This window comes from Gopherus evgoodei, chromosome 2 (assembly GCF_007399415.2).
Source record: "Gopherus evgoodei ecotype Sinaloan lineage chromosome 2, rGopEvg1_v1.p, whole genome shotgun sequence".
Classification (NCBI taxonomy): Eukaryota; Metazoa; Chordata; order Testudines; family Testudinidae; genus Gopherus; species Gopherus evgoodei.
The window spans coordinates 275,772,148-275,798,856 of record NC_044323.1 but is presented as its reverse complement, the minus strand read 5'-3'; the positions used below and the strand labels follow the sequence as shown (position 1 = coordinate 275,798,856).

Here is a 26,709-nt window from a genome sequence, read left to right as displayed (position 1 = left end):
CTAGAACTCTTCTACCTAATGCATCCTTGGGGAACAGCCATAGTTTGGTCTTATCCTTATACTGAAGCACACCAAGCCCTATCTTCCCTGGTCTGCTTGCCCACGGGAGAAATGGGAGCAAGGTATATGAGCTAAGATGAAGATCAAACACTGAAAATAGACTAGACACTGACGAAGAGGGAAAGCACAGTCCTTGTGCTGCTTCCCTCTCTTGGGCTACTCAATCAAAGCATCCATCCTAATACATGTCATCTGCCCCTTACCATTTCCTTCGCTCAGAGACACAACCTAGCCACTGGTGGCTCTGTCCCACCCCTCACCACCCACATCTACAAACCCAACCCCTGGTAGTTTTGGCCCTCTTCCCCTCTTGGAACTTGACTCTTCCCCGGGTGGAAGCAACAAAGCCCTACAAAGACCTCTAGACTCATGGATCCCCAGGCTCAATAGGACTGCAGGGAGTAGGATTTATACCAATGCCCTCACAGAACTAATGATGATAGTGACAATAATTAATAATAAACAAGAAGCGTAACAATGAAGAGAGGCAGCCTGATCTAGCGGATAAGGCACTGGACTGCGAATTAGGAGGCCTGTGTCCTGTTCATGAATTGACTATTGACCAGCTGTGTGACTTTATACAAGTCCCTTAACCTCTGTGCTCCTATTTCTCTTCCCGCTCTTTGTCTGCCTTGTCTATTTAGATGGTGAACTCGTCAGGGCAGAGACTGTCTCTTGCTATCTGCTTGCTCAGTGCCGAGCACAACAGGACCCCAATCAAAGGTGGGACCTCTAGGGGCTACTGTAATAGGACTAAATAACAATAAATGGCATAAGTACCATTCTCGTCTTCATTAAAGATTGTCTTCCCAGTGAATACTTTGGTTCCTACTTGTATCTGCCCAGGTTGCTTGTAGGGCCCAGGCAGTTTGTTGTCCTTGCATAGCTTGTTGAGGATCTCAGTCGGCTGAATTGCATCTCGCCAGGCATTGTACCCTTCTCTGCAATAAGGGGGCAAAGCAAAGTGAGGAATGGAGAAGGTTTTCTGTTCGGTTAAAAGCTGTCATTATTCAGGAGCGCCAATCCAACAGACACCCTGGCAGACGGATTTACTGTAAGGGAGCTTAAACCTGACTGGATGAAAGTGAACAGAATTAATTTTACACAAGTGAAACAAAGCCAGAGCTGGACATGTCCTCTGCTTCTCCTTTCTAAGTCCCTTAGAGCCATCCCAGCAAATGTTCCCCACATTGTATACCCTCATTATCAAGGTCTGACAGCACATCAGCCAAGGAAGTCAGGGCAGGGCTGGCCAATACTACTCCTTGATCATTCGAGACTTGGTCCAACACTAACTAAAGTGAATGGAAGTCTTTTCACTAACTTCATTGGGCATTGGATCAGGCCATCAGATGATTTCTGCAGTTTGACATGGAATTTTAGAGTCATAGAAATAGAGGGTTGAAAGACACATTGAGAAGTCATCAAGTCCAGCCCCTTGAATTTGGCCTTATGAGGAAAATCGAATTTCAATGACACTACAGGTATGTTTACACTGCAGCTGGCAGTGTGCTTCCCAGGTTGAGTACACAGACACACACTAGCTCTGCTCAAGGTAGCTCACTAAAAATAGCAGTGTAGCTGAGGGCAGCATGGGCGGCAGCTCGAGCTAGCTGCCTGAGTACAAACCTGCCCAGATTCCCTGCCCCCCATTCTGCTACCCATTCTACCCCCTGTCTACACTGCTATTTTTAACACATGTGGTCCTTAGGTTACGTCTACATTTTGAGCTAGAAGTATAATTCCCAGTTTAAGGAAATAGACCAGTGCTCTCTCTGATCAATCTAGCATACTAAAAACAAAAGTGTAGCTGCACTAGTGTGATCGGCAAGAGGGGCTAGCTGCCCCATATACCATCCTGTCCAAGATCCTAGGCATGTACTCAGGAGACCAGTCCCTCCCATCACTTGCACTACCATGGTGACACATATTTTTAGTATGCTAGCTTGATCAGAGCTAGTGCATGTATGTCTTCTAGAGCTGGAATTTACATTTCCAGCTCCAAGTGCAGATGTACCCTTTGGCTCCTAAATAACTTTTGAAAATGGGACTTAGACACTTTTTTAAATTGTGCGCTATATCTCTATAAGTATATTGAAATACTAGGATTGTCACAATGATTAGTACTAGGGCTTGAGTCACTACTCTGTGACAGTGGATTTTCCCTGGTGTAATTCAATTGATTTAAATGGAGTCACACAGGTGCGACACAGCAGGGAATCAGTTGCCTCTCAGTTTTTAGAGGTCGTAGAAGTTATGCAGCCAAGCAGTATTCCAGTTTATTTTGATTAGTTAATTTCAGATGCTGTATTTGAGACTCCATTATTAAGAACAAAATAACAAATTCTAAGCACTACACAAGGTGACTGCTATAATAACAAGGCAGCTGGGGGCACTTCTGGTTATAAAAAAAACTGAATAGGCAACAGAAAAAATGGTCTATGGGGAGTCAAGCTGCAATAATAAGGTAAAATGTCAAGAACTCTGCTTACCAATGTATTATGCAGTTTAAAATCACTCCCCATATTTTTAACATATCAGTTGAAGTACTGCAATCAGGCACATCAAGGGCTAGATCCTCAGCTGGTGTAAATCCATTAAAATCAATTGAAACTAGCTGTAAATCTGGTTGGCAGTGTTAATGCAGACCAAACATTTCACACTTCTTATCGTTGTAAGGGGGGAAAAGGCAAAATTCACAGAGGACTAGACATAGGGAAGCACTGGCATGTGGCTGCAGAGATAAATTAAATACAGACATAGACCAAGCTAAAGCCAATGAGAATTTCTCTTTTCAGGTGGCTGAAACTAGAAACCAATCAATCTGCGATCACAACCTTTATGACAGTAATCATTGGCATCAATGGACACTGAAACCCTGGGCCTGCCTATGCAGTGGGGTAATGGAGTCTACAGGGGTGTGGTTTCTAAAGTATATTAATATTGGTGTGCATTAACTGATATAGATAGACCCGAGGTGCTGGAACAAATTGTATAGTGCGGGTGCTGAGAGCCATTGAACCAAACTGTAAACCCTGGATATGATGGAAAACACTTCAAGCCAGGGGGTGTGGCAGCACCCCTAGTTCCAGCATCTATGTGTAGACCCTGCTGGTGCATACTAAAGGTGCCCTAGTACCCTTTAACATAGTACAGTTTTAAACAGCACTGAATTAAAGTGCACCAGCAAGGTCTACATGGACTAATTAATGCCCAACACACTAGTGCACTTTAGAAATCATGTCCCTGTAGGGTACATTACCCTACTGTGTAAACAAGCCCCTACACATGGGACAGGAATATTATACTTTAAATCCTGGCCCAGAGCAGATGACTGGGGCCAGAAAATAAAGTTCAGTCTCTGATCAATACTCCTGTGTGACACACCTATACTACCCACTATCTCCAGAACCTACTGCTAAATTCTGTTCTCACTGACACATGAAAATCCAGAGACACTCCAGTGGCTTCAAGGCAGTTACTTTGGATTTTCACAAGTGTAACTGAGAGCAGAATTTGGCCTTCCCACTATTGCACAGCCATCTCAGACAGAGCTTTTTCTTCACCCTTTGAGTCAGTAAAATCTCCAATTTATGTTTATCAAACAAAGACACTTAAATACAGACAGTTTGCCATCTGGAACTAATTGTGAGTATGTAGGGATGTTGGTTTTAAAAATTCTCAATTTCTACTTCTGAGCCTTGTGACACAATTCAGTTGAACAAAATCTACAAAACTCAAAGGCTGAAAAAAGCACAATATTTGGCTACATCAGTTTTCATCAAGAAGCTTCTCTGCAGGTCACTCATTTCTCGTGTATGCACAAACCAAGTGTCTGAAGAGGATCTTACTTTTCATATTGACTTTGTAGACCACAGGTAGCCCGGTGCCTACTGTAGAAACGATTTTCCAAATCAATATTAGTTTCTCCAATGAGGTCATCTGCTCCAACCATATCGTGGTCATAGATCAGGATGGAGAGCACAGATTCCTTAGGGAAAGTAGCCTGAATTTCAAATGATCTAAGGCAAAAATTGATATGATTTTGTAAGACAAATAATTTTTAAAGCTAAAAGTATCAGCCATAAAAGGTATAGAGGATGCTACAAGTGCACAGTATGCTCGCAGAGATGAATAGTTTCTTCTATTACGTATTTTTACTGAATACCTGAACATACTGAAAACATGCCAAATAAAAGGAGTATAGTGTCCTACCTAATCAGTTCCAACTGAGGTTATGCATCTGCATTTTTTTTCTGAACGGATTGTATTCTTGTACCTGAAACAGGAAGTGCTAAAACTCTGAAGAGAGAGCCCGTTTCCATGAGATTTCTTGCCCAATTCCCAGACCAAAGAAAAGTGGCTAAGTTCAGATAAACTCTGGTTACAAACTGAACTGACCATTTGAACCTTTCGTGGTTCATTCCAAAAGCTCCAAATCCTGATCTCAAAACTACATTTTGATAATTCCATCTTGATTAATACTAGATCCCTCCTGTTTCCATGTAAGAAAAGGTGGTCTCTTTTAGGGTAAAGGGATTCCCTGGGGAAAATCATGGGTTGTAAAATTTACCCACATTGACACACACAGGGACATCCTCAGCTGGTGTAAATAATCACAACTCCATTGACCTCTAGCTAAGTATCTGCCCATATGTTGTAAAAAAAAAACCCATATACTTATTGTTATCACTTGTTTTACTTTAACTGTGAATATAAATAATTATTATTCGCCTATCTGGATATATGTGGTTTCTCATGTAAATATCTCTGATGAGTCAATAATTTAGGAATACTTTTTCACGTTCAGCACAGTAAACACATGTAACAAGTGAAAAAATGTAACATTTTATAGCTGATTACAAATTCTGATCTACTTTTTCAAAAGTGATCTCTACTTTTACCTGCTTAGACTTTTGGGTGCCCAATTTTAGATACCTCTGAAGTCAAGAAAGTGTCAGATACCAGATGTAGTCAATAGGAGTTGGTGGTGCTAAGCACCTCTGCAGAGTAGACTAAAGTTGCTAGATTTTCAAATCTGGCCCCAACTGAGGGTGCGGAGCACTTGAAAATCTAGCCCTGAGCTCTTTTGAAAATCTGGCCCTCTGTGTCTAAAGTAAGGCATTCAAAAATTGACTGGCCCAAAATCAAAGGCTACCTTTGAAAACTGGGGTCTGGTTTGGTCCTAAAAGTCTGACATTGTTTTATAGTAATACTCAGATTTAAAAACACCACCACAAATTTTGGAAATTAAGTTTAACTGTCACTGTATCTATTTCACTTTAAGCTAACTAATCGCCTCATTAATCTGAGCTGACAAGATCATTTGCTGCTTCGTTTCTTGTTGTGAAATAAAAAGCCTTCTGCAGATTGAATTTCAGGAGGTATTTGACTAGCATAAAAATTGAATAATTTGTAATCATATAATGTGACACAAATTCTTGCGATTTTAATTATGAAACATCCAAACACACACATATCATTGCATAATAAATGCACTCTGCTCTTCAAAACAAGCAGAAATAGCTGTAGCAAAATCCTAAGGCAGAAATCACCACAAACATTTAAATAAAACTATCACTCACCTTCCAAAAACTGGGTTTAGTTGTTTGGGGATGTAATTGGCCTGGTCTTTAATTTCAGTTTTGCCTAGTCTGAGCACGATATAGGGATCTGACATGCCATCTGGATCAGCAGGGCTAAGATTATATGCCTGATTAAAAAAAAAGACTCTTTCATCAAAATCCAAATGCTTCATTAAAGGTAATAATTAAATGTGGTTGTTTTCTAATAGAGCTGTTTATCCAGTGGTGCACAGGACGTTCTGGAAACATAGATGCTAAGCTAGTCCTGCCTAGTAAAATATATAGAGAGCCACTGGGGAAAGAATGTTTGGAGATTGCTTAGGGCCCAAGTGCAGAGCTGAAGTGAGCAGCTAGAATGGTCCTGGGCACTGTTGCTGATCAGAATGGAATGGGTGAGGTGAGAGGAAGAGAAAGTGCCAAAGGAAGAAGCTGACTTTGCTGGAGGTTTTCAAGTCCAAATCTGTGTGGGATTCAAGGGAATTTCGCATAAACAATGGGCCAGATCCTCAGCTGGTATAAGTCATAGCTCCATTGACTGGCCCATTATCTGTGATGGATGTGATCTGAAAGCATTTAAATACAGGAAAAAAGTGTCTTCTTTCTCTTCTTCTCTTTTGTCTTTTAATTTAATTTCCTCTCCCTAAGCCCAGGTTTTTTATACCTTATATAAACTAATTTTCTTATCTGCTTCTCTCTTGTTTTCTCACTAGATCATTAATGGCTGCCTCTCTCTCTTCTGACTTCTCCATTTCCCACCATGTTCCCTCAACATTTGACCTTCCTAATTTCTACCACTTGTTCCTTCAAGTTCATCATTCATACTTCTACCCCTTTGCTTTCTCTTAAAGGTATAGTCTTCCATTCTCTCCTTCTCCTGAATGCTTCCTGCTTTGTTTGTCCCTTTCTCTTTATGATGCTTTCAAAACAGCCCCTAGATTTCCTCTGCAGTCAACTGGCATCTTTAGGATTTACAATGAGAAGTCCTTATGAGCTGCAGATTCTACTCTGTAATATGCTACGTATTATGGAATTCCAACACATGGACGAGGCTTTTCAGATGCGACACTATGTAGAAACTAAAGAAAAACTAATTTGCAAAAAAAAAATTCCCCATTATTTCAAGGCTGAAACAGAAGCTGTACACTTACTCTCACGATATACCCTAACCAGGACTTCGACTGAGTTATTCGGCGGTATCCCTTGCAGAATTTTAGGCTGTCCTCCATCCATTGAGCTGGAATCTTCAGGACTTTTGTATATGCAGAAAGAGCCCTGTGGATATAAAATGTTTTATTTCTCTGGAAAAGACAACAAAACCAATCCAAAAAAAAAGTCATGGTGTGTAGACAAAACTTCAAGAATACAGTCTGCATAGGCACATATGCTGTATTTAACCTTATCAAGACATTCCCAGAAATATCTGCAAGCTCCTAGTCACAGCAGTATTAAATAAATGAATGCAACTGTTGTGGCTATTCCCATCTTCCAGACACCAATATTCTGAGGGTCATCATTTTGCTCTAAATCACTCTTGTGTAAATTAGGAGTAATTTCATTAACTTAAATGGTACTCTATTTACAACACTGTGACAAGGAACACAACTTGCGCCTAGATACGCAGTAAAAACTTCAGCCCCCATGCAGTATTAACTCATCTTACTTAAATAACCATTATTACCTAAAGCAATTAGAAAATCATTTTTAAAAGAGCTGTGCCCCATAGAGACAGAAGAATCAACAGGCTCCTTTAAGGCACTGATTCCTCTGAAGTATAAAATCCCTCAGTTTTAGAGCACACAACTATTATATTAATTGTGCTTTGAAGTATACTTGCAGATTTCCATGTAGTAAGTTGTATTAGGTTGTGTAAGTGAAGTGAGTAGAAGGCCCATCATTTAAGCTAGATAGGACAAAGTAACAGAAGTTATACTGAAGAAATAAATTTGCATGAGCAGAGGTTGGACTGCATAATGTAATAGGTCAGCTCTGGCTCTAATCACTACAAATCTGTGATTTAACACAGCTTTGTAGTTTTAAATAAATGCCCTAACTCAAAACAATAGTAAACATTGTAGGTTGGAAACTGCCTCTGTCAGTCAGATAATAGGAGAAAATAAACAGCAATCCTCATATGCAGCACATTGTGGCTTTGGATCTAATAGGAGAATTAACGATGTTAAGAGTAGATGGCCAGTGTAATTGAAACTCATTTTCTGCACAACTGGAATGTCACTGAAAATGTGGAATTTCTCTAAATTACCATGTATCTAATCAGCATTTAAACTCACCTTAAATTTTCCTATTATTCTGTCCTCATAGTCACTGTGATCTTCATCGGTGGCTTTGCCTCTGAAGAGTTCAAAAGTTTTTACCCAGTCTTCAAAGTTATTAAATTCACTCTCCAGGTCTCCATCATAGATCTTTGAAAAAAATGGGAAGGTCCTCATTTCACAAGGCATGGCAAGTAAAAACATAGCAACTGTTGCATTAACTAGTGACTTAACATTCAGCTCTGGCTCAGTGCTTAGGTTTTATAAAATCAAGTGCTTGTAAAACCTTTTGGTGACCAACAGAAAAATATGCCATTCCCCACCATGGATAGAAACTTTTAACAAATTCACCTCTGGAGTAGCAATCCAAATACTCTAGCACTGTATTGATGCATAAGAACCTGAAAGCAAGATGGACAAGAAAAGGTACTGTGGAGAACAATCTTGCCTAGATAGGTAGAGATTGGATTGCCTAAAAAACATCTTTCCCATCTCTAATTCCTACAGCATGGTTCTATGTGAAATCAAAAATAAACAACAGTGAAAATGGCTATCTAAATTTGTTCTCCAAGTGGAGACCTTTCCATTCAAAAATGGAAACAGTTTCATTCATCTGTACACTGGTTTCATGTCCCTTTTTATTCAACCCCTCTCTAAACAGCCCTAATATTTTCAATCCCTCCACGTATCTCTAACTTTGACTTTCTGGATCTGAATCCTTCCCATGCCGCTCGTGCTTGGGGCATGAACAAGGTCCCACCATCCCCGCCTGTAATGCTGATTGCTGGTATGGCTACCTGGCTTTGTTTCTATATCTTAACTTATTTTATGAGGCTAGGTTGTTGGTCTATCACTCAACTCCCAGTGGACTGTTTTGCATCTGATCCTTGCCCTTTAACCTGTCCAGGTTGGGTATCAGGAGGAAAAACTTCCACCGGCATAACTCTCAGGGTCACTGGAGCACACAAGCCTTCCCACCAAGTCAAGGTGCAATCACCAGGAAAGGCCTTTTATTGTTGTTATACCTTTGATAAGATACAGTGACCAGCATCTAATTTATAGTCCCAGTGAGAGTCTATCACTATATCTAATCCTTTCATCATTAGTTTCTATCTCATCCTTTGTACATCCTAACATTTCTAAAATGCCTTGTCATTTGTTCCCCTAATATCCACATTTCTGTGCTTTCATTAATATAAAAAGATATTTTAGGCTCAAACATTCAGATGAACTCAGATGTCTAAGAAGAAGTACTGCGGAAAGAGATCTAGCGGGGTCATAGTGGACCACAAGCTAAATATGAATCAACAGTGTAACACTATTGCAAACATCATTCTGGGATGTATTAGCAGGAGTGGTGTAAGCAAGATACAAGAAGTAATTCTTCCACTCTACTCTACGCTGATTAGACCTCAACTGGAGTATTGTATCCACTTCTGGGCATCACATTTCAGGAAAGATGTGGACAAATTGGAGAAAGTCCAGAGAAGAGCAACAAAAATGATTAAAAGTCTAGAAAACATGACCTATGGGAAAAGATTGAAAAAAATTGGGGTTGTCTAGTCTGGAGAAGAGAAGACGGGGAGGGGTGGGACATGATAAGTTTTCACGTACATAAAAGGTTGTTACAAGGAGGAAGGAGAATTGTTGTTCTAAAACTCTGAGTCTAGGACAAGAAGTAATGGGCTTAAATTGCAGCAAGGGAGGTTTAGGTTGACCATTAGGAAAAACTTTCTAACTGTCAGGGTGGTTAAGCACTGGAATAAACTGCCTAGGGAGGTTGTAGAATCTCCATCATTGGAGATTTTGAAGAGCAGGTTAGACACACACCTGTCAGGAATGGTCTAGATTATACTTAGTCCTGCAATGAGCGCAGGGGACTGGATTACAGGAGCTCTCGAGGTCCCTTCCAGTCCTATGATTCTATGATTAAGTGCAGAAGTTAAGTGCATTTCGGCATGATAAAGTATACACATGTATGTGATTAACTATATCCAAGGTGCAATGAAAACAAAGGGAAAGGAAAGGGGAATGTAAGTCTAATATTTACAGTATATTCCACAAGGGTGAAATTCAACCCTGTGCAAGGGGCAGCACAAGAGCTAAGCTCCCCTCCAATCTCACTTAGGACTAGCCCTCTGCCCAGCAGTGAATTTTGCCCATCCCAAATTACAACAACAAAGTATTGTTTACCTTCAGAGTTGCTAGATTTGGGTCTTCTTCTTTTTTGTCCTCTTTGAACAACTTTTTTTGCTTCTTTTTGTCTGGCTCATCTTCAATGCTTAATGTTATGTGGCCAGATGTCGACTTAGCTACAGAGATTTGATGACATAATTTAGGTTTATAGCAGCTGCAGTAATGGATAAACCTCTAATGGCTTAGATAAGTCCTTAACAAAAATCTGGTGGGGGGGCTTACTCCATTCCCTCTCCTTCTCTATACTTCTCTTGCAGTTTCTCCTGTCAAACCAGTTAGAGATTCTTTCCTACAACTCGTCCCTACCTGACACACCAGTTTTTACTTTTCTCTACCACTGAATATAATCATCTGTCTGTCTTATCCCCTTCCCTGTGACTTCTAATCTCACTCCCCTATCGACCCACCCCTTTTCTTTCTCCTTCTTCCTCCCTCATCCCACAGTCAAATCTACTCCAAATGTTGAGAAAAATTTAAGGTGAGGTCTTACCAAGATTGAATGTCATTGCCAAGATGCTGACTGCCTTCAGCTCTCATAGGCTCCAGGCCTTCCTCAGGTCAAAGGCACCAAAAACACATGCCAATGTGCCTCTAACCTTAGGAAAGCCATGGATAATGTGGAGATGTAAATATGGCAACTGCTCAGCAGAAACCACCTACCTGGTTGACACCCCACCACTGATTTGGCAGCTATCAACAAAGGCAAGAGGAGTTTGTTGGCTCTAACTAGCCACACCTTATTCCGGTTTAGTATTTGGTTTGAGGTTTGAATCAGTCCTTTTAATTTTGTTAAACCAATTCATCTACCTGTGATATAAATATCTGTTAATACTCTCTCTCTCTCATTCTCTCTCTCTCTCTCTGGCATTTATATGGTGCCAGCCACCATAGTATCTAGGCAATGATATAAAATATATCTTGGACAAATAATTAGGAGAGGTTTTTTTCAGTTCTCAAGTCACCAGCCTGGTCAAAAACAATGGAAAACCCTGGCATAATTGTCACCACTAAAGTTTGTGGATGGTAGAATTCTATCTATGTTAAGGTGTCAGTTAACAATATCACTGTACATGGATGTGGCCTCAGAACTTAGTATAACATTTCTTTCGGGAGGCTAGGTATAGTGCATGCATAATTAGAATTTTGACTGATAGCTTTTCAGCACTGATGATCTGATAATTGAAATTTTGGTCAGCTACCATGTTCAAAATGATAATGACTGACATTTATGTAGTACCTTTCATCCAGAACTATTGCAAATTGCTTTGCAAAGTAGAAATCATTCCCACCACTAATAAAATATAGCCACCTCTAGGATGGGAAGAGCCAGCCATTTTATTCTGAAGAGCCAATCTACACAGACAGTACAAATATTAGTTTTCTTTCTCTGCCTACTTAAATAGTCGGGTTAGGAAAATAATTTGCTAAAGGCATGGTTTACTACCACAGGGATATGTAAAGCAGTAGAAGATTCTCTTCCATTAGTGTATTTAATAATCTGTTCTTGTCCAATCTCTTCTGTTGAAAATTCTTGAGTTGACTGAGTTTGACAAAAGAATTAGTTGCTATTGTGATGCCTAGCATTCTGGACTCTATTTTCAATTTCAAATTCCTGGAACTGAGTCCATTCCTACGGTTTGGGTTCTCAGTTGGATCCCGGGGAGGCTCCAGGCCCCAGCACACCAAGCGCGTGCTTGGGGCGGCAAGCTGCAGCAGGCGCGCAGGTGTGCCTGTGGGAGGTCCGCCGAAGCCTCAGGACCAGCGGACCCTCCACAGGCAAGCTGGCGAAGGCAACCTGCCTGCCATGCTTGGGGCGGCAAAATGCCTAGAGCCGCCCCTGTTGGATCCAAAATTAAAAGAGTCTCATTTTTTGGATCTGAACAGATGCATACCAATACCATGGTAAACTTTCTAGAACATTTCTAACATTGTAAGAATTCCTTCAGTCTGAGGCTGAATTCTGCAAAGAATTGCTCGTGTGATTTGAACATCGTTAAACCCAATCCTCAACCCAGTTTTGTATCTCAGCATCTAACCTACCCAAAGTCTAATCCAGATATGGATTAGGATCCAAACACTACCCCTCTCACAACTCTAGGAAGAACAGACATTCAGTATGAACAAGGTAAAAATGTTCTTGAATTATCACAGAAATAAATTATTATAGTAAATAAAAAAGTACATATACAAATATTTTACTCACTGTTGCCTGGTTTCCCCTCATTGGGATAGATTGATTTTACCTTACAAAATAAAAACAGAATGGTCAGCCTCCTAAATACAAATGGAACATTAAAGAGGAAGTCATTTTGCATAAATCTAGCTTTAAAATACCACACATCCATTCAAGTATGGGGCTACTCGGGCCCTTACCTTTTTCATTTTTTCCACAGAAGCATCGTACTTTGACCACCAATCAATAACATTTTCAGCAGATTCATCTGCTATTGTTCTTTTTTTTCTTTTTGTGGATCGTCGGGTGGATTTTCTTGATACCTAGAAAGGTATAAGGAAATGCTGTTGAACTCTAGTATTACATCAGCTATTAAAAACCAGCTGGGCTATCAAGCAGAACGGATGTAGGTGGAGTAGATTTCAGTCTGCAACAACTACATTACTATGTGTCTCTGACTTTGTATCCCACTAGAGAATCCATTGTGATCATAATGTTATTAGTACAGTTTCTATATTACTTTCTGCTGGTATCAAATATTATACTTTTAAAATTTGGGGCATTGCAACAAAAGCAAGCTATTTAAAGGGAAGATCTACTTTAGAAAGAAGAATTATTACATTTGGAAGGATACAGACCTCCTGATATGCCCTGGTTCCCTCCAATATTACTGCATATGCAAATACATTCAGAACTTTCAATATTATCAACACTTGAGTTTTGAAGACAACTAGGATTCTGAATAGGCATTGAGAATTCAGTCATCTTGCCCTTCGAAAAGATAAAGAGCCCGATTCCACAAACCAACTGCTTCTGCAACTAGGCCCATTGACATCAATGGGATTGCACATGTAAATAACTGACCCTGTTAAATTGTGCATTCGGCCTTTCACACTAACAAAGAGTTGCCACTTGCAGCTGTCATGTATTTAGCAGTGCAGCTACAAACAGAAGGGCAGTTCATGTATCAATATAACAATGCCTGAATCTGAAGAAGTGGAGTTTTTACTCACGAAAGCTTATGCCCAAATAAATCTGTTAATCTTTAAGGTGCCACCAGACTCCTTGTTGTTTTTGTAGAGTTACAATACTGGGGTCTATATTTGGATTAGTACTTTACTATGTTTCACTTACTCTTGTATCTATAAATTGTGTTGCTACAGATGACAGATACACAAGAGTGCGTACAGGTGGAGTTAAGACATCACTGCCTTTCCTTGTCCTTCAAACTATGCAGAACATTGGCATTGTGTAACTAACTACCAGTGCATCTAGATGCTACAAGTAAGAAGTGGCTACTTTATCCCACTCCAAAAAGTGTAGCTGAAATGGAGCACAATGTCAAACAGTTTTGTCATTCCTTCCATTTCATTTGAAAGAAAGAAAGAAAGAAAGATTGGTTATTTCCCCATCCAAAACGTGATAGTTTATAGAGCTGATCACAAAAAGGTTTCTGCAGTCTGGAAATGTTCTTCTGATCAGTTGTACGAACTAGAATATATTCTGCCTGTCATGCTGACCAATATTATCTCATTGTTTCATTGTTCTCCCCCACCTATCTGTATGCACTTGTTGTCTATTATCTTAACGTCAATTGTAACCTCTTTAGCACAATTTTTGTCCTATGTTTGTACAGCAACTAGCACAATGAGGTCCTGGCCTATAACTGGTCTCCTACACACTACCATAATAATAAATGTATTATGAATTATATTATTTATTATTATTATTGTTATTATTATTATTATTTTAAAATAGCTAGCGAGCTGATGGTTCAGCTAAGTGCACCTTCTGCTTTCCATCTTTTGCTGATTCAGAGGATGGGGCTGTAGATTTAAGTGCAGATGGCAGTGAAGAAGCAGGTACAGCTGCTGCAGCAGAAGATTTTGCTGGAACTGGTTCTTGCATTGCTACTGCAGCTGAACCATGCTCCACATCAACATAAACGTGATCTGCTGGATATGGTTGTGCTTGGGATGATGCAGGCAGCTGTGGTGACTCCAGAGCAGCTGAAATTAGAAAGACAGCAATTTGGTAAGATTATGCCAAAAAAAGACAGTCATCGTATTGGTTCTCATGAAAATATGAATAATTATCTCTCTTAAAAGTCGCACAGGGCTTGATCCTGCAAGGTGCTGAGCACTCCAGCCCCAGTCCAGCAGATCCCATAAGCATGTGCTTACTCTACTCTTTTAACAAAAATCACCTTGTCTTTTTATTTGGGGACAAGAGTTATATTGTGCATTTACCTTTGTCAGTTTCTATAACATCCATTTTTGCTGTAGGTGCAGGAAGCTCCTTGGGTGTATATAAATATTGCTTAAGGCAATTGATGGTGTGTGTTCCAACAAGAGTACTACGACCAAAAGCTCTCCAGTCAACCACACAGATACTGAGTGGTGGGTGCAAAAGCTCATTTTCAGGCAATTCCTGGCAGAAAAGAACAGACAACAGCATGAGAGATTTGTTTTCCTTACTAGTCTCAAGAAAAGTGCTGGATTGAGAACCTTGACTACTGATGTTCTTGATCCATCAAATGGGTATAGCATGGGCAGTGGAGTTCTGTCCACACTACCCTGCCAATCCGACCTAGAAAAGCACCCTGGCTGTGGGCAAACTGCTAAAAATTTGTCAGGGAAAACAGTAAAGTCTAGAGGAATCAATGCAGTGTTGGAAGTCAGGAATTTATGAGTTCTAATCTTACCTCTGCCACTGACTTGGCCAAAGTAATTTCACTTCACTGCCTCAGTTTCCTAGCTGTAAAAGGGGATAACATATATTTCCCTAGCTTACAGGGATATTGTGCGGATTAACTAGGTAATGTCTGAATATCAGTTGAATGTGTAAAGTGCAATAAAAATTAAAGGTACCATAGTACTTAGGTATTATTATTGGTGCTTAGTTACCATTGTGCCTTGTAAAAACATAGATAGACCTTCACCATTGTGCCTTGATGTCGCTGGTTAGTGCAAATCCTCGGCCTCTAAGACCTGAACTGAAACCACCAGTTCATTTTGCCCGTCAATGGATAGCCAGGAAGCTTCAAGGCACTACTGACCAGGGCCAAATTCAAGTCAACAACCTAGAGGTAAAAGGTTCAAAGCTCGTGGGTCATAACTAAGGTTAAGATTTTATCAGGGTTATTTTTAGTAAAAGTCACTGTCATAAACAGATAAGTAAGAGTTAATAGAACAAAAGTACTTCATATCTCTTTTGCCTGTAAAGAGTTAACAAGATCAGTGAACCTGGCTGTCACCTGACCAGAGGACCAATCAGGGGACAGGATACTTTCAAATCTTGAGGGAGGGAAGTTTTTGTGTGTGCTGTCAGAATTTGGTTGTTGTTCTCTCTGGGTTCTGAGAGTGACCAGACGTGCAACCAGGTTTCTCTCCAATCTCCCTGAAACAAGTTCTTATAGATTCAAAATAGTAAGTACTAGGTGATCAGGCAAGTTAGGCTTATGTTTGTTTTCTTTATTTGCAAATGTGTATTTGGCTGGGAGGAGTTCAAATGTGTATTGGTCTGGAAGGAGTTCAAATTTGCATTTTGCTGAAAGGATTTTAATTTGTACTTGTATACTTGGGCTGGGAGGGTATTCCCAGTGTCTATAGCTGAAAGACTCTGTAACATATTCCATCTTAAATTTACAAAGATAATTTTTACTGTTTTTCTTTCTTTAATTAAAAGCTTTTCTTGTTTAAGAACCTGATTGTTTTTTTATTCTGGTGAGACTCCAGGGGACTGGGTCTGAATCCACCAGGGAATTGGTGGGGAGAAAGGAGGGAAGGGGGAGAGAAAGGTTAATTTCTCTCTGTGTTAGGATTACTTTCTCTCTCAGGGAGAGTCTGGGAGGGGGAAAGAGAAGAAGGGGAGAAGGTGAATTTTCCTCTCTGTTTTAAGATTCAAGGAGTTTGAATCACACAGTGATCTTCCAGGGTAGCCCAGGGAGAAGAAGCCTGGGAGAGGCAACGGTGAGGGAAAGAGTTTACTTTCCTTGTGTTAAGATCCAGAGGGACTGGGTCTTGGGGGTCCCCAGGCAAGGTTTTGAGGGGACCAGAGTGTATCAGGCACTGGAATTCCTGGTTGGTGGCAGCGCTACAAGTACTAAGCTGGTAATTGAGCTTAGAGGAATTCATGCTGGTACCCCATCTTTTGAACGCTAAGGTTCAGAGTGGGGAATTATACCATGACAGTCACAGACAAGTCACAGGCAATAAACAAGAATCCACAGAAGGCTGATCCCCATCGCGGGGAGGCTGAGAGCCCGGGTCCTGCCACCTGTGGGGATGCTAACAGCACAGGCTCACTGCTAAAGTCCTGCCATATGGGGCTCACCACACCACCCGCTGCCTGAGGCTGACAGCCGAAGCCCTGAAGTCGCAGAGGTCATGAAAAATCACGGAATCCATGACCTCCATGACAGACTTGTAGCCTTAGTCATAAGCAATTACTTAACTGTCCAGTCTGGCAACAGCACAAAAGGGCTTAAGAAGTAAAGAAAATCAAACAGTGCTATCGCTTGGGTCTTCCACTGCATAAAGAGAAGACGATCAGAGAAAGAGCGGCAGTGCACTGTACACACCACTTCAAACCTGTCTGCTTGGACACTGAAGTTGGGATTGTTCTTGACACTCTGGATGACGGAAGATTTAACTCCTTTCCCTGCACATTCTATGAGAACCTGTGGGCGGTCCACGGAGAGGAGCTGGACTTTCTTCAGCTCACGAACGCCCCAGAACAGAACCTATGGCAAGTGGAAGAAAAGCGGTCAGCAAAACCTAAGCAACAGTAGGCCAGACTCACTGAGATGCTCCTGACAGGAGCACACAGGTAACACTGGGAATTATGGACCAGATTCACCAGTATACTCCTGCCACTTTGTACCATTCAGACAATGCATAGCTGCCAGAAAGCGCTGCTGAATCTGGCTCCAGTTATCTGCAAGAAATTGCTCTAAACACCTGAAATTAAAAAAAAAAAAAAAAGACCTCATGTCTTTGAACTGAAAGTTAAGCCAATTAAAAATGTTAAACTGTTAACAAAACATAATCAGTGAATAATAATTTTATTTCTAACAGTCCTCTCCTCTACGGGTCAAACAAGCTCAGTCCCTATTAATCTGACAGGCCAGATCCTCAGCTATTGCCTACAACAGAGCTACATCAGTTTATACCGTTTGAGGATATAGCTCAGGGTATTTTGTCAGGAGTAGTTTTATGCACTGATTCACTGCATACCCTCTAGAACTCTCATGGAATTCCAAGTTTTCCTATCAGCAATACAATTATTTAAGCTCTAACTATAGAAAATAGCATTAAAATGACAATAATTACAACAATATAAGTTAGGAATTACAAAATCCAGAATAAAATCCTTCAAATGCCAAACCACAGCCGTATCATTCCAGAGTAGACCATGGGTAATGCCTTGACCGAACACTATTTAAGCACATGCCTAACTATAAGCACATGGGTTGTCCCATTGACATAAATGGAATTCATGCCCCTAAAGTTAAGTATGTGCTTAATTAACTCACGGACTCAGGCCTAAAACAGAAAACACATTTGAAAAAGAGATTTTTTCCCTTTGTCCAGTGAACGGTTGTCATTTCTCTTCCTATTTCCCTTTGCAACAATTTGACTGTTTGATCCACCCCAGAAAAAGTCAACGCAAGAACTGCTCCTGTGGGAGTTCACACACAAGCATTTCTAGTGACTGGCTCATCAGTCTCAGCACAGTTCGTATAATTAAAATCTGACTTGATTTAGAAATTTTCAAAGACAGGCAATTAAACACATTATGTGTAGTTATAGGATCAGTGACAGGAAGTGACACAACATGACTGGTTAGAATTTAGTCATTATTCTGACAAATGAGGAATTGCCAAATTTCCCTTACTTTCTATATAATAAAGTGACTTTAGGCCTAAACCATAGATGACTGTTCACAGGGGCACTAGAGGGGTTGGGGAGAAAGCACAAACACATGCATGCAGAAGGCAGCCATCATTTGGCTGCAAGTTTTGGGAGCAGAGGAGGAGTGGCTAACACTTAGCCACTAGCAACATTAAGTAACCCAAAGAGGGTGTCTTGGTGCAGTGGGGCAGGACCATATTTGCCTACCCCATCCAGTGCTGAAGGTGGGATTGAGAGCAGGTGATACTTCCCAATTGTACAGCCATTTTATACAAGCATCTTCTATACTCATGTGCTGTGACTAGAAAGACTGGTTACTTACATTGTACAGTAACTGCAGTTCTATGTATATTCCACTCAAGGTGCGCATGTGCTCCATACACCTGGGACCAGAAGATTTTCCATTAGCAGTGTCTGTTGGTCCTCGCCTGTGCCCCTTTCCTCCTCATGCTCTGAACCAAGGGTGGAAGGGATGGTGCACACTGACCACATCTCCAGCTCCTTGTTTAGCATGAACAACCTTAGGACAAGAATCCAAAGCAGAAGAGGAGGAGAGCAGGTGGCAGAACCACACGTCTCAAAGAACTCCAGTTACTGTACAATGTACACTTCTTCAAGTGATGGTCCCTAGGTTTATTCCATTTGATGTGACCCTCAGGCAGTATTCTTTGGGGAGGAGGGATAAGGAACCCTGCTGTACCACAGCACCCTGCTGTGCTGAAGGATGCATCTGCTGTAGACACCTGTACCAAGACATATCTTCCAAATGTATGCACAGAGACCCACTTTGCACCTCTACAGTTCTCCAGAAGAGGAACATCTCAAAGGGAAGTTGCTGATGCCAAGGCTGGTTAGATATACAGAGAGCAGAATTTCCAGTCCTCTTTGGTGGCATGGGGCTTTGGGTAGAAGACAGGTAAGTGGATGACCTGGTTCAGATGGAATTCCAAGATTACTTTCAGAATGAATCTAGGATGTAACCTCAGGCAAACTTTATCCTTATGGGATACCATATAGGGAGGGTCTGCAATAAGGACCCCCAGTTCTCCTACTCTTCTGTCTGAAGTGATTGCAACCAGGAAGTCAACTTTCATAGATAGAGGGCTAAATAAACATGAGGCTAAAAGCTTGAATGGTGAATTTGTTAATGGAGGTAGGACTGGACTGAGGCCCCAGACTGGAATAAGTTTTAGCACTGGAGGAAAGATTCTGACAAGACCCTTCAGAAACCTTACTGTAGTCAGATGGGCCAATGGAGGCCAGACTGGAGGATGGAAAGTGCTAATCGCTGTCAAGTGCACTCGTAAGGAACTGAGAGACAACCCTGACCTTTTCAGAGTGAGAGGAGGTAGTCCAGAATAGTAGAATCTCAGAACCCTTTGGGGGCAGCCAACGATTCTGATGCCATAGAGAGAATCTCCTTCATTTTGCTATATAGCAAACAGAGTCTTTTCTGCTATTGCCAAGAATGGATTGTGCAGCTACTGAGCATGATCCCTCTAAGTTTGTCATCCATCCAAATACCAAGTTGCCAGATGAAGAGATGCTGGGTTGGGATGGAAGATCTTGCCTTTGTCCTGGATCAGCAGTCTGAGATCTAGTATGGGCCTCCAGCCTCCTTTCTTCTTGGGAATGAAGAAATATCTTAAGTAAAATCATTTCCCCCCATGCTGGGGTGTATTGGCTCTATAGCTTTCATTTGTTGCAAGAAATGTACTTCCTGTCAGCAATAGGGAGAGGGTTTTGAGAGGGGGGATGGATTTGAACTCTGGTATATTTGGTGGTGATGATTTCCATAACCCATTTGTCTGATGCTATATGGTGCCATGCTGAGGAAAAGCAAAGTAAATAGCTCTCAAAAGAAGTGGGAAAATCTGAGCCCAGTAGACTTGGTGGGAGGACTGGTTTGCAACTCTGAAAGGTCGCAACAAAAGGACTGCTTAGTAGGAGGCTGCGGCTGGGTGGATAAAGAAGGAGGAATGTTCTGCTTTCGGTGCTGCACTCTTTGATGATTTCTTGGGGGCTCAGAAGCCCTCTGAGGGTGAAGAATGGAGGAGTGGGCTGTTGTTGATGAGAAAACTGAGGCTTAGGATATTTTCTTTGTGGTTCTGGGATATCGATACCCAGAACTCAGAGTGTTGAGCTCAAGTCCTTGAGGTTATGTAACAAAAATCTGTTTTCTCACTGAATGGATTATTCCCTTCGAAGGGCAGATCGTCCATGGTGGATCGGATTTCTTTGGCAAATCCAATGGCCTGGAGCCATGAAGTCTGTTTCACAACTATAGATGTTTCCAGGGAGTAGGAGGCTGTATCTGGTGTGTTACCAAAGTCCAGAAGGCAGAACTGGCTAGCAATTTACCTTCCTCAATGGTTGCTCAGAACTGAAGTCTGCACCCCAGAGGCAGCTTGTTGACAAATTCAGAAAAGTTATTATAATTCATACAATCATACTTTTCCATTAAAGTCTAGTAGTTTGCTGTGTAGAACTGAAAACAGAAGTGAAGTTCTTTTCCCAAAGGGATCTAAATGTTTGGCCTCCTTGTCTATGGATGCAGATCTGGATAAGTCTTGCTTGTTCCTTTCATTGACGCCTACACTCACAGCCCCCTACAGCTCACTGAGACTCACACTAACAGTAGAAAAAAGAAATCAGAACAGGTAGAAATATTTACAATATTTACACTAGAAAACAAAGAATGCAAGCTAATGCTGCGGACACTGGAGAAGTTTGGTCACAGGCGGTAGAAAGGAACTGGAAAGGCTGTCGGTCCGCACCATCCCTTATGTCCTCAGTTCAGAGCATGAGCAGAAGGGAAAAGACATAGACCAATGGACACTGCTAGTGAAAAGTCTTCCAGTCTGAGGTGCATAGAGTGCATGTGCACTTGATCAAATATGCATAGGGACCATCCTTTAAAGAAAAGTCTGGCCCTAGTTGTTTTTGAGATCTAATTCAATGGTTGGAGTTACTGCCTTATTCGAGTTGCTTTCAGGAATTACACCTGATCTGGCCCATTTAGTTACATTTGAACAGTCACATGGAGTTTTGTGTGGTTCCCACTGATTTGAATGTAAAAAATCACATTGCTAAACCCTGTGCTCCACTGCAAAAATGTAGAATGTCTGGAAGTCTGAAAAAGTCAAAAATATGATTCTTTGTAACTTACCTCCACTCTGTATTTGCTTAAAACAGGCCGGATGTTGGCTGGAACTGGGTAGATCTGGCTTACATCAGGTGGATCCATTGGTGGAAGGCTCTCTGGACCAGAATCTGGAATCTGTAAAATGAAATAATCATAACTTTTTGTCACTGCTTTGTGAAATATAGTCTCAGGTTCCCCTGTAAGTTGTCCATCACATACAGCACTTTACAGCAACTAGGGCCGTCATGCAGACAGAATACATGCTCGGCATTGTGAAAAAGACATGCCTTGGAATACTCTCTGCTTTGCCATGAGGCCAAAGCTCTTCAAGGGAACAGGTCATTTTAAATTCAATAGACTGAATCATGGAATCATAGGACTGGAAGAGACCTTAAGAGGTCATCTAATGCAGTCCCTTGCACTCATGGCAGGACTAAGTATTATCTAGACCATCCCTGAGAGGTGTTTGTCTAACCTGCTCTTAAAAATCTCCAGTGATGGAGATTCTACAACCTCCCTAGGCAATTTATTCCAGTGCTTAAGCACCCTGACAGTTAGAAAGTTTTTCCTAATGTCCAGCCTAAACCTCCCTTGCTGCAATTTAAGCCCATTGCTTCTTGTCCTATCTTCAGAGACTAAGAATAACAATTTTTCTCCTTCTTGTAACAACCTTTTACTACTTGAAAATTGTTATCACATCCCCTCTCAGTCTTCTCTTTTCCAGCCTAAACATAACAAATTTTTTCAATCTTCCCTCATAGGTCATGTTTTCTAGACCTTTAATCATTTTTGTTGCTCTTCTCTCAACTTTTTTCCAATCTGCTAATATATCTCAGAATGATGTATACTTTTTTTGCAACATGTTACACTGTTGACTCACATTTAACTTGTGGTCTACTATGACCCCCCCAGATCCCTTTCCGCAGTACTCCTTCCTAGGCAGTCATTTGCCATTCTGTGCGAGTTTAACTGATTGTTCCTTCCTAAGTGAAGTACTTTGCATTTGTCCTTATTGAATTTCATCCTATTTACTTCAGACCATTTTTCCAGTTTGTCCAGATCATTTTGAATTTTAATCCTATCCTCCAAAGCACTTGCAACCCTCCCCCCAGCACACACACAGAGAGCTTAATATCATCCACAAACTTTATAAGTGTATTCTCTATGCCATTATCTAAATCATTGATGAAGATATTGAACAGAACCAGAACCAGAACCGATCCCTGTGGGACCCCACTCGTTATGCCCTTCCGGCATAACTGTGAACCACTGAGAACTACTATCTGGGAATGGTTTTCCAACCAGTTATGCACCCACCTTATGGTAGCTCCATCTAGGTTGTATTTCCCTAGCATAGGCACCTTTCCAAAATGTGGCTCTATTGACCTGATAGACCAAAACAAGCTGTTGTGTAGATACAGGCACACTCTAAGGAAGTAATTATACCTAATAAAAATCCTAAGTTACAGGCTTTCAAAAGACTTTAATAGCAAAATGGTAGCTATGATTCTCATTTAAAAATGCCACGTGAATTAAGGATGGGTGAAAGGAATCACACATTAAGCAAGCAGTACAAATATTAGTGCTTTTGAGCCAGCCAATATTTTGAACTATCAATTGAAAAATATCTAGTAGACAACATTATTTGACCTATTTCTGAAGGTGAGTGGGACTCTGCTAGTTCTGCCTGGCTTTGTTTCAACAGGGCATAGCACAGTTTGGAAGACTTGTCAAACTAGAGAGATGTGTCATCTATGTTTGCGAATACTCAGCTCCTGTCCCAAATTTCAAGACTGGGCCCTCTCTCTGTACAGCAAAATCCTGCATGCAAATAGCCCATAGCACTGTGCGCATGAGTGTATGTGTCTCTGAATTCAGTCTAGGAATGGAGAAGAGGCTGATTGCACCATAGTCTTATTTGGGGACTGGGAAAGGGAGGGTCATAATATTCATGAATATCAACTGAATATCAGCTTAATCTCCCGCATCAGCCATGCTCTGGCTCTCCCATTTCCTTGAGCTGCCTTCCAAGGGAAAGCTCCCTGGCCTTTTATTCCCTCCATAATTTTCAGGAGCCAGTTGGTGCACTTCCCCACAATCTCTCTGCAGTAGATCAATGTTTGGTATACCTTTTCTTCCTCTGCTACTCCAGGCTGAGCCAAAGGGGCACTGATCTCTTCTACCAGAACTCAATTTCTAACGCAGACAAAACTATGAATTTCTGTTTCACAGATTACCTCCTTTTGCTCAGGAAAGTGTGTTTGGCTTCATTATGAAACATAATACATAAAGAGGTGGCTATGGGACAGGATTAGAGAGGAAGGATCTGAAATGTCTTCTGGTTAACTATGGGCAAATTAAATTAGATCAGATAGATGCACCCTGGTGTGATAATGACCACACACAACTGAAAGGGTAAGGATTCTGGGAAATAGTAATAGTGATATAGTGTCTAGACTGCTTTATAATTATTGCCACTTAAATGTTAAGGCTATGAGAGAGTCACTAGCGAACCTGTAAAGTTCACATCTTTGGTTTCTTTTAAATAGGAGTCATCTGTCTTCTATGTCCTGATATGTGCTGCTGTGTGGAAAGTTCATTTAGTATAAGCAAGAGGAGATATTTTCCTTACTGCCTTGTGGGTGCAGAAAACAGAAAGATGTAAAACATCTTAGAGTGACAGCATTACACAGTACAGTGATCATAATAATAATAAACTAAAACAGTAGCTCATATTTATATACAGAAGTGCCTCTCATCCAAAGCAATCCCAAAGCACTTTATAAACTGAAAAGCAGGATCCTATCCCCAGTCCTTCCCTAACGTGGTGAAACACAGCAGCTGTTTAATCACAAACACTGGGCTGAATATTCTCTATTCCATCATGAAACTCCATCAACTTCCAAGGAATTACACTGGTATAACTAAGAGGAGATTTTGGTCCAGTGTCAGTGTGTCACAGTTTAGGATAGGAAGTGATGAATTACACTGTATTCAGCTGAAATTGCATGGGGAATTTTAGGAGTCAGGAGAAATATAATTACTAGAGGGTTAAAAATCTTTTCAGCAGAAGATGAAACTATTCAAAAACTGATTGTTTTCACCTTCTAACAAACTTTTTGTAAAAATTTTGTTACAAAGCTGGCCACATTTTTCTTTAAAAAAGAACTTTTTCCCTAGTGAAAATAAGCCCATTTTCAACCGGTGGTGGGCCCACTCAGAGTAAAAGCTGGCTGTGAGACTCTAAAGCCAACATTCAAAAGTTAACATTGGAATTTTTCTGTTTTTGATGTCCACATAGTCACTGAACCAAAACAAAATGTGATGAGTGAAATAAACTCAAATGGTGTAAATTTTAGTGTGACATTTCAGGGGGAACATTTCCAGACAATTCTAGTAATTACACAGATGGGAACCATTCCAAGATGTTCAGGCCAGCATTCCTAGCTCTCAATAAAGGTGCCCTGTGATCTTTAATCACTGCAAATGATCAAGACTAGCAAGTGAGATGATATCTATTGTTGAAACAACTTCTGTTGGTGAGAGAGACAAGCTTTCCAGCCACACAGTGCTCTTCTTCAGGTCTGGGAGAAGTAAATCACAGCTAAATGCAAGATGGAACATTTAGCTATGATTGTCCAGCATAAGTAGTTAGCACATATTGTAAGGGAACATTCCAGGTAGAGTGGCCCATTACCACCTCTGCAGTCATAAGACACAAAGAGGGGGTCAGCGGGTTACAGATTGTTGCAATAAATCATAAACCCAGTGTCTCTGTTCAGTCCAAGATTATTAGTGTCTAGAAGAGTCATGAATTTAAGCTCCCAGAACAGTCTTTTGAATGTGTTATGCATGTTTCCTGTGAGGATGAGGACTCATAGGTTACATACAGAATGATCACTCTGTGAAAAATGTTCACCCACAGGTGGTAGGATGCTTTTGTCTTTTTTCATTTCCCTATGTGAGTTCACTCCAGAGCACAATAATTGTCTGGTTTCACCCATATAATCAGGGCCGTCCTTAGGATTTACGGGGCCCTACGCAGTATTATTAAACTGGTGCCCCTATGCCGGATGGCAGCCCAAGCTCACAGCCTGGTGGGGGAGGGGGAGGAGGGACTTGACAGCAAAGGATAATAAGATGCCCGGCCTGCCTCATGGTGGCGGAGAGTCACAGTTCCCGGCAGAGACTTCCATGCCCTCTCCCTCATGCAGAATGGACATGAAGAAAGTACCTAATTAAAAGCACTAAAATTTGGGAATAAAAATGTCAGTCACAGGTGTTTTGATATGCCCTAAAGTTTGTCAGAGATTTATTTGCAAAAACTTCATATTAAGGGTGAGTCAGCTGTCCTGCTGAATACAACATTACATATAATGGAATACATGATGCAGCTCTTCTCTATTTTACATTTTCTTAATCAGTATTTCTAAGCTGAATTTATATTTTAAATGTACTCAAATCTTAAACCAGCATTCCAGATTACTACATATTTAACTCACTGAAACGAAGACATTCTTTTAAATTAATCAGAGAGGTTTAGTGTGTTCATAACAATGTTCATTGCTTTTAGAAAAAGGGAACAGTAATTTACTTTGTGTGATCTCCATAACAAGAGACATGGTTATGAAATTTCACCAACTTTAAAAAAATATGTTTCCAAAGATTTTAGGTATAACAAGGATTTTGTCTTACTAAGGTACTGATTTTGCTGGAGGGTTCTTTTAAAACTAGTTCATGGGATAGTCAGAAGTAAAGAAAGGGAAACTCTTTGTCCAGCTATCTGGAAGGGAAGGACTCTCTTCAGTGGGGAGTGGGGGGAGAGGTGGTGAAGGGATGGACCGAAAGGACACAGGAAGACTTGGAAGCACTTTTTGAGGGTATGGCTACATTTGGAATTTCAAAGCGCTGCCGCGGGAGCACTGCCACAGCAGCGCTTTGAAGTGTGAGTGTAGTCAGAGCGGCAGCGCTGCTGCACGTAAACCACAACCCTTACGGGTCTAGCGTGCAGCGCTGGGAGCCTTGCTCCCAGCGCTGCCGTCCTGATTACACTGACGCTTTACAGCGCTGTATCTTGCAGTGCTCAGAGGGGTGTTTTTTCACACCCCTGAGTGCGAAAGTTGCAGCACTGTAAAGTGTGAGTGTAGTCATCAGAGTAGTAGTCCTGTTAGTCTGTATCAGCAAAAACAAGGACGAGTCCTTGTGTCACCTCAAAGACTAACAAATTATTTGGGTATAAGCTTTCGTGGACTAGAACCCATTTCATCAGATGTCCACAAAAGCTTATGCCCAAATAAATTTTTATACTATCAGTTTCTGACTTTACTGACAAAAACACTTGTGTATTAATGTAATATTTACACAG

At 41.0% G+C, this 26,709-nt stretch overlaps 1 protein-coding gene across 1 annotated transcript in view; it reads right to left on the bottom strand.

Annotated features, from left to right (window-relative positions):
* FER1L6 (fer-1 like family member 6) overlaps positions 1 to 26,709 on the bottom strand; it is a 119,787-nt gene that overhangs the window by 20,276 nt on the left and 72,802 nt on the right. The window contains exons 23-34 of the mRNA XM_030553793.1: positions 21,369 to 21,479; positions 16,867 to 17,028; positions 14,534 to 14,714; positions 14,073 to 14,293; positions 12,485 to 12,607; positions 12,315 to 12,354; positions 10,109 to 10,227; positions 7,934 to 8,065; positions 6,800 to 6,917; positions 5,646 to 5,790; positions 3,912 to 4,082; positions 841 to 1,001 (exon numbers count right to left, since the gene is read on the bottom strand). Of these exons, the coding sequence (XP_030409653.1) occupies positions 841 to 1,001; positions 3,912 to 4,082; positions 5,646 to 5,790; positions 6,800 to 6,917; positions 7,934 to 8,065; positions 10,109 to 10,227; positions 12,315 to 12,354; positions 12,485 to 12,607; positions 14,073 to 14,293; positions 14,534 to 14,714; positions 16,867 to 17,028; positions 21,369 to 21,479 (1,684 nt within the window). The remainder of the gene's footprint in view (positions 1 to 840; positions 1,002 to 3,911; positions 4,083 to 5,645; positions 5,791 to 6,799; positions 6,918 to 7,933; positions 8,066 to 10,108; positions 10,228 to 12,314; positions 12,355 to 12,484; positions 12,608 to 14,072; positions 14,294 to 14,533; positions 14,715 to 16,866; positions 17,029 to 21,368; positions 21,480 to 26,709) is intronic.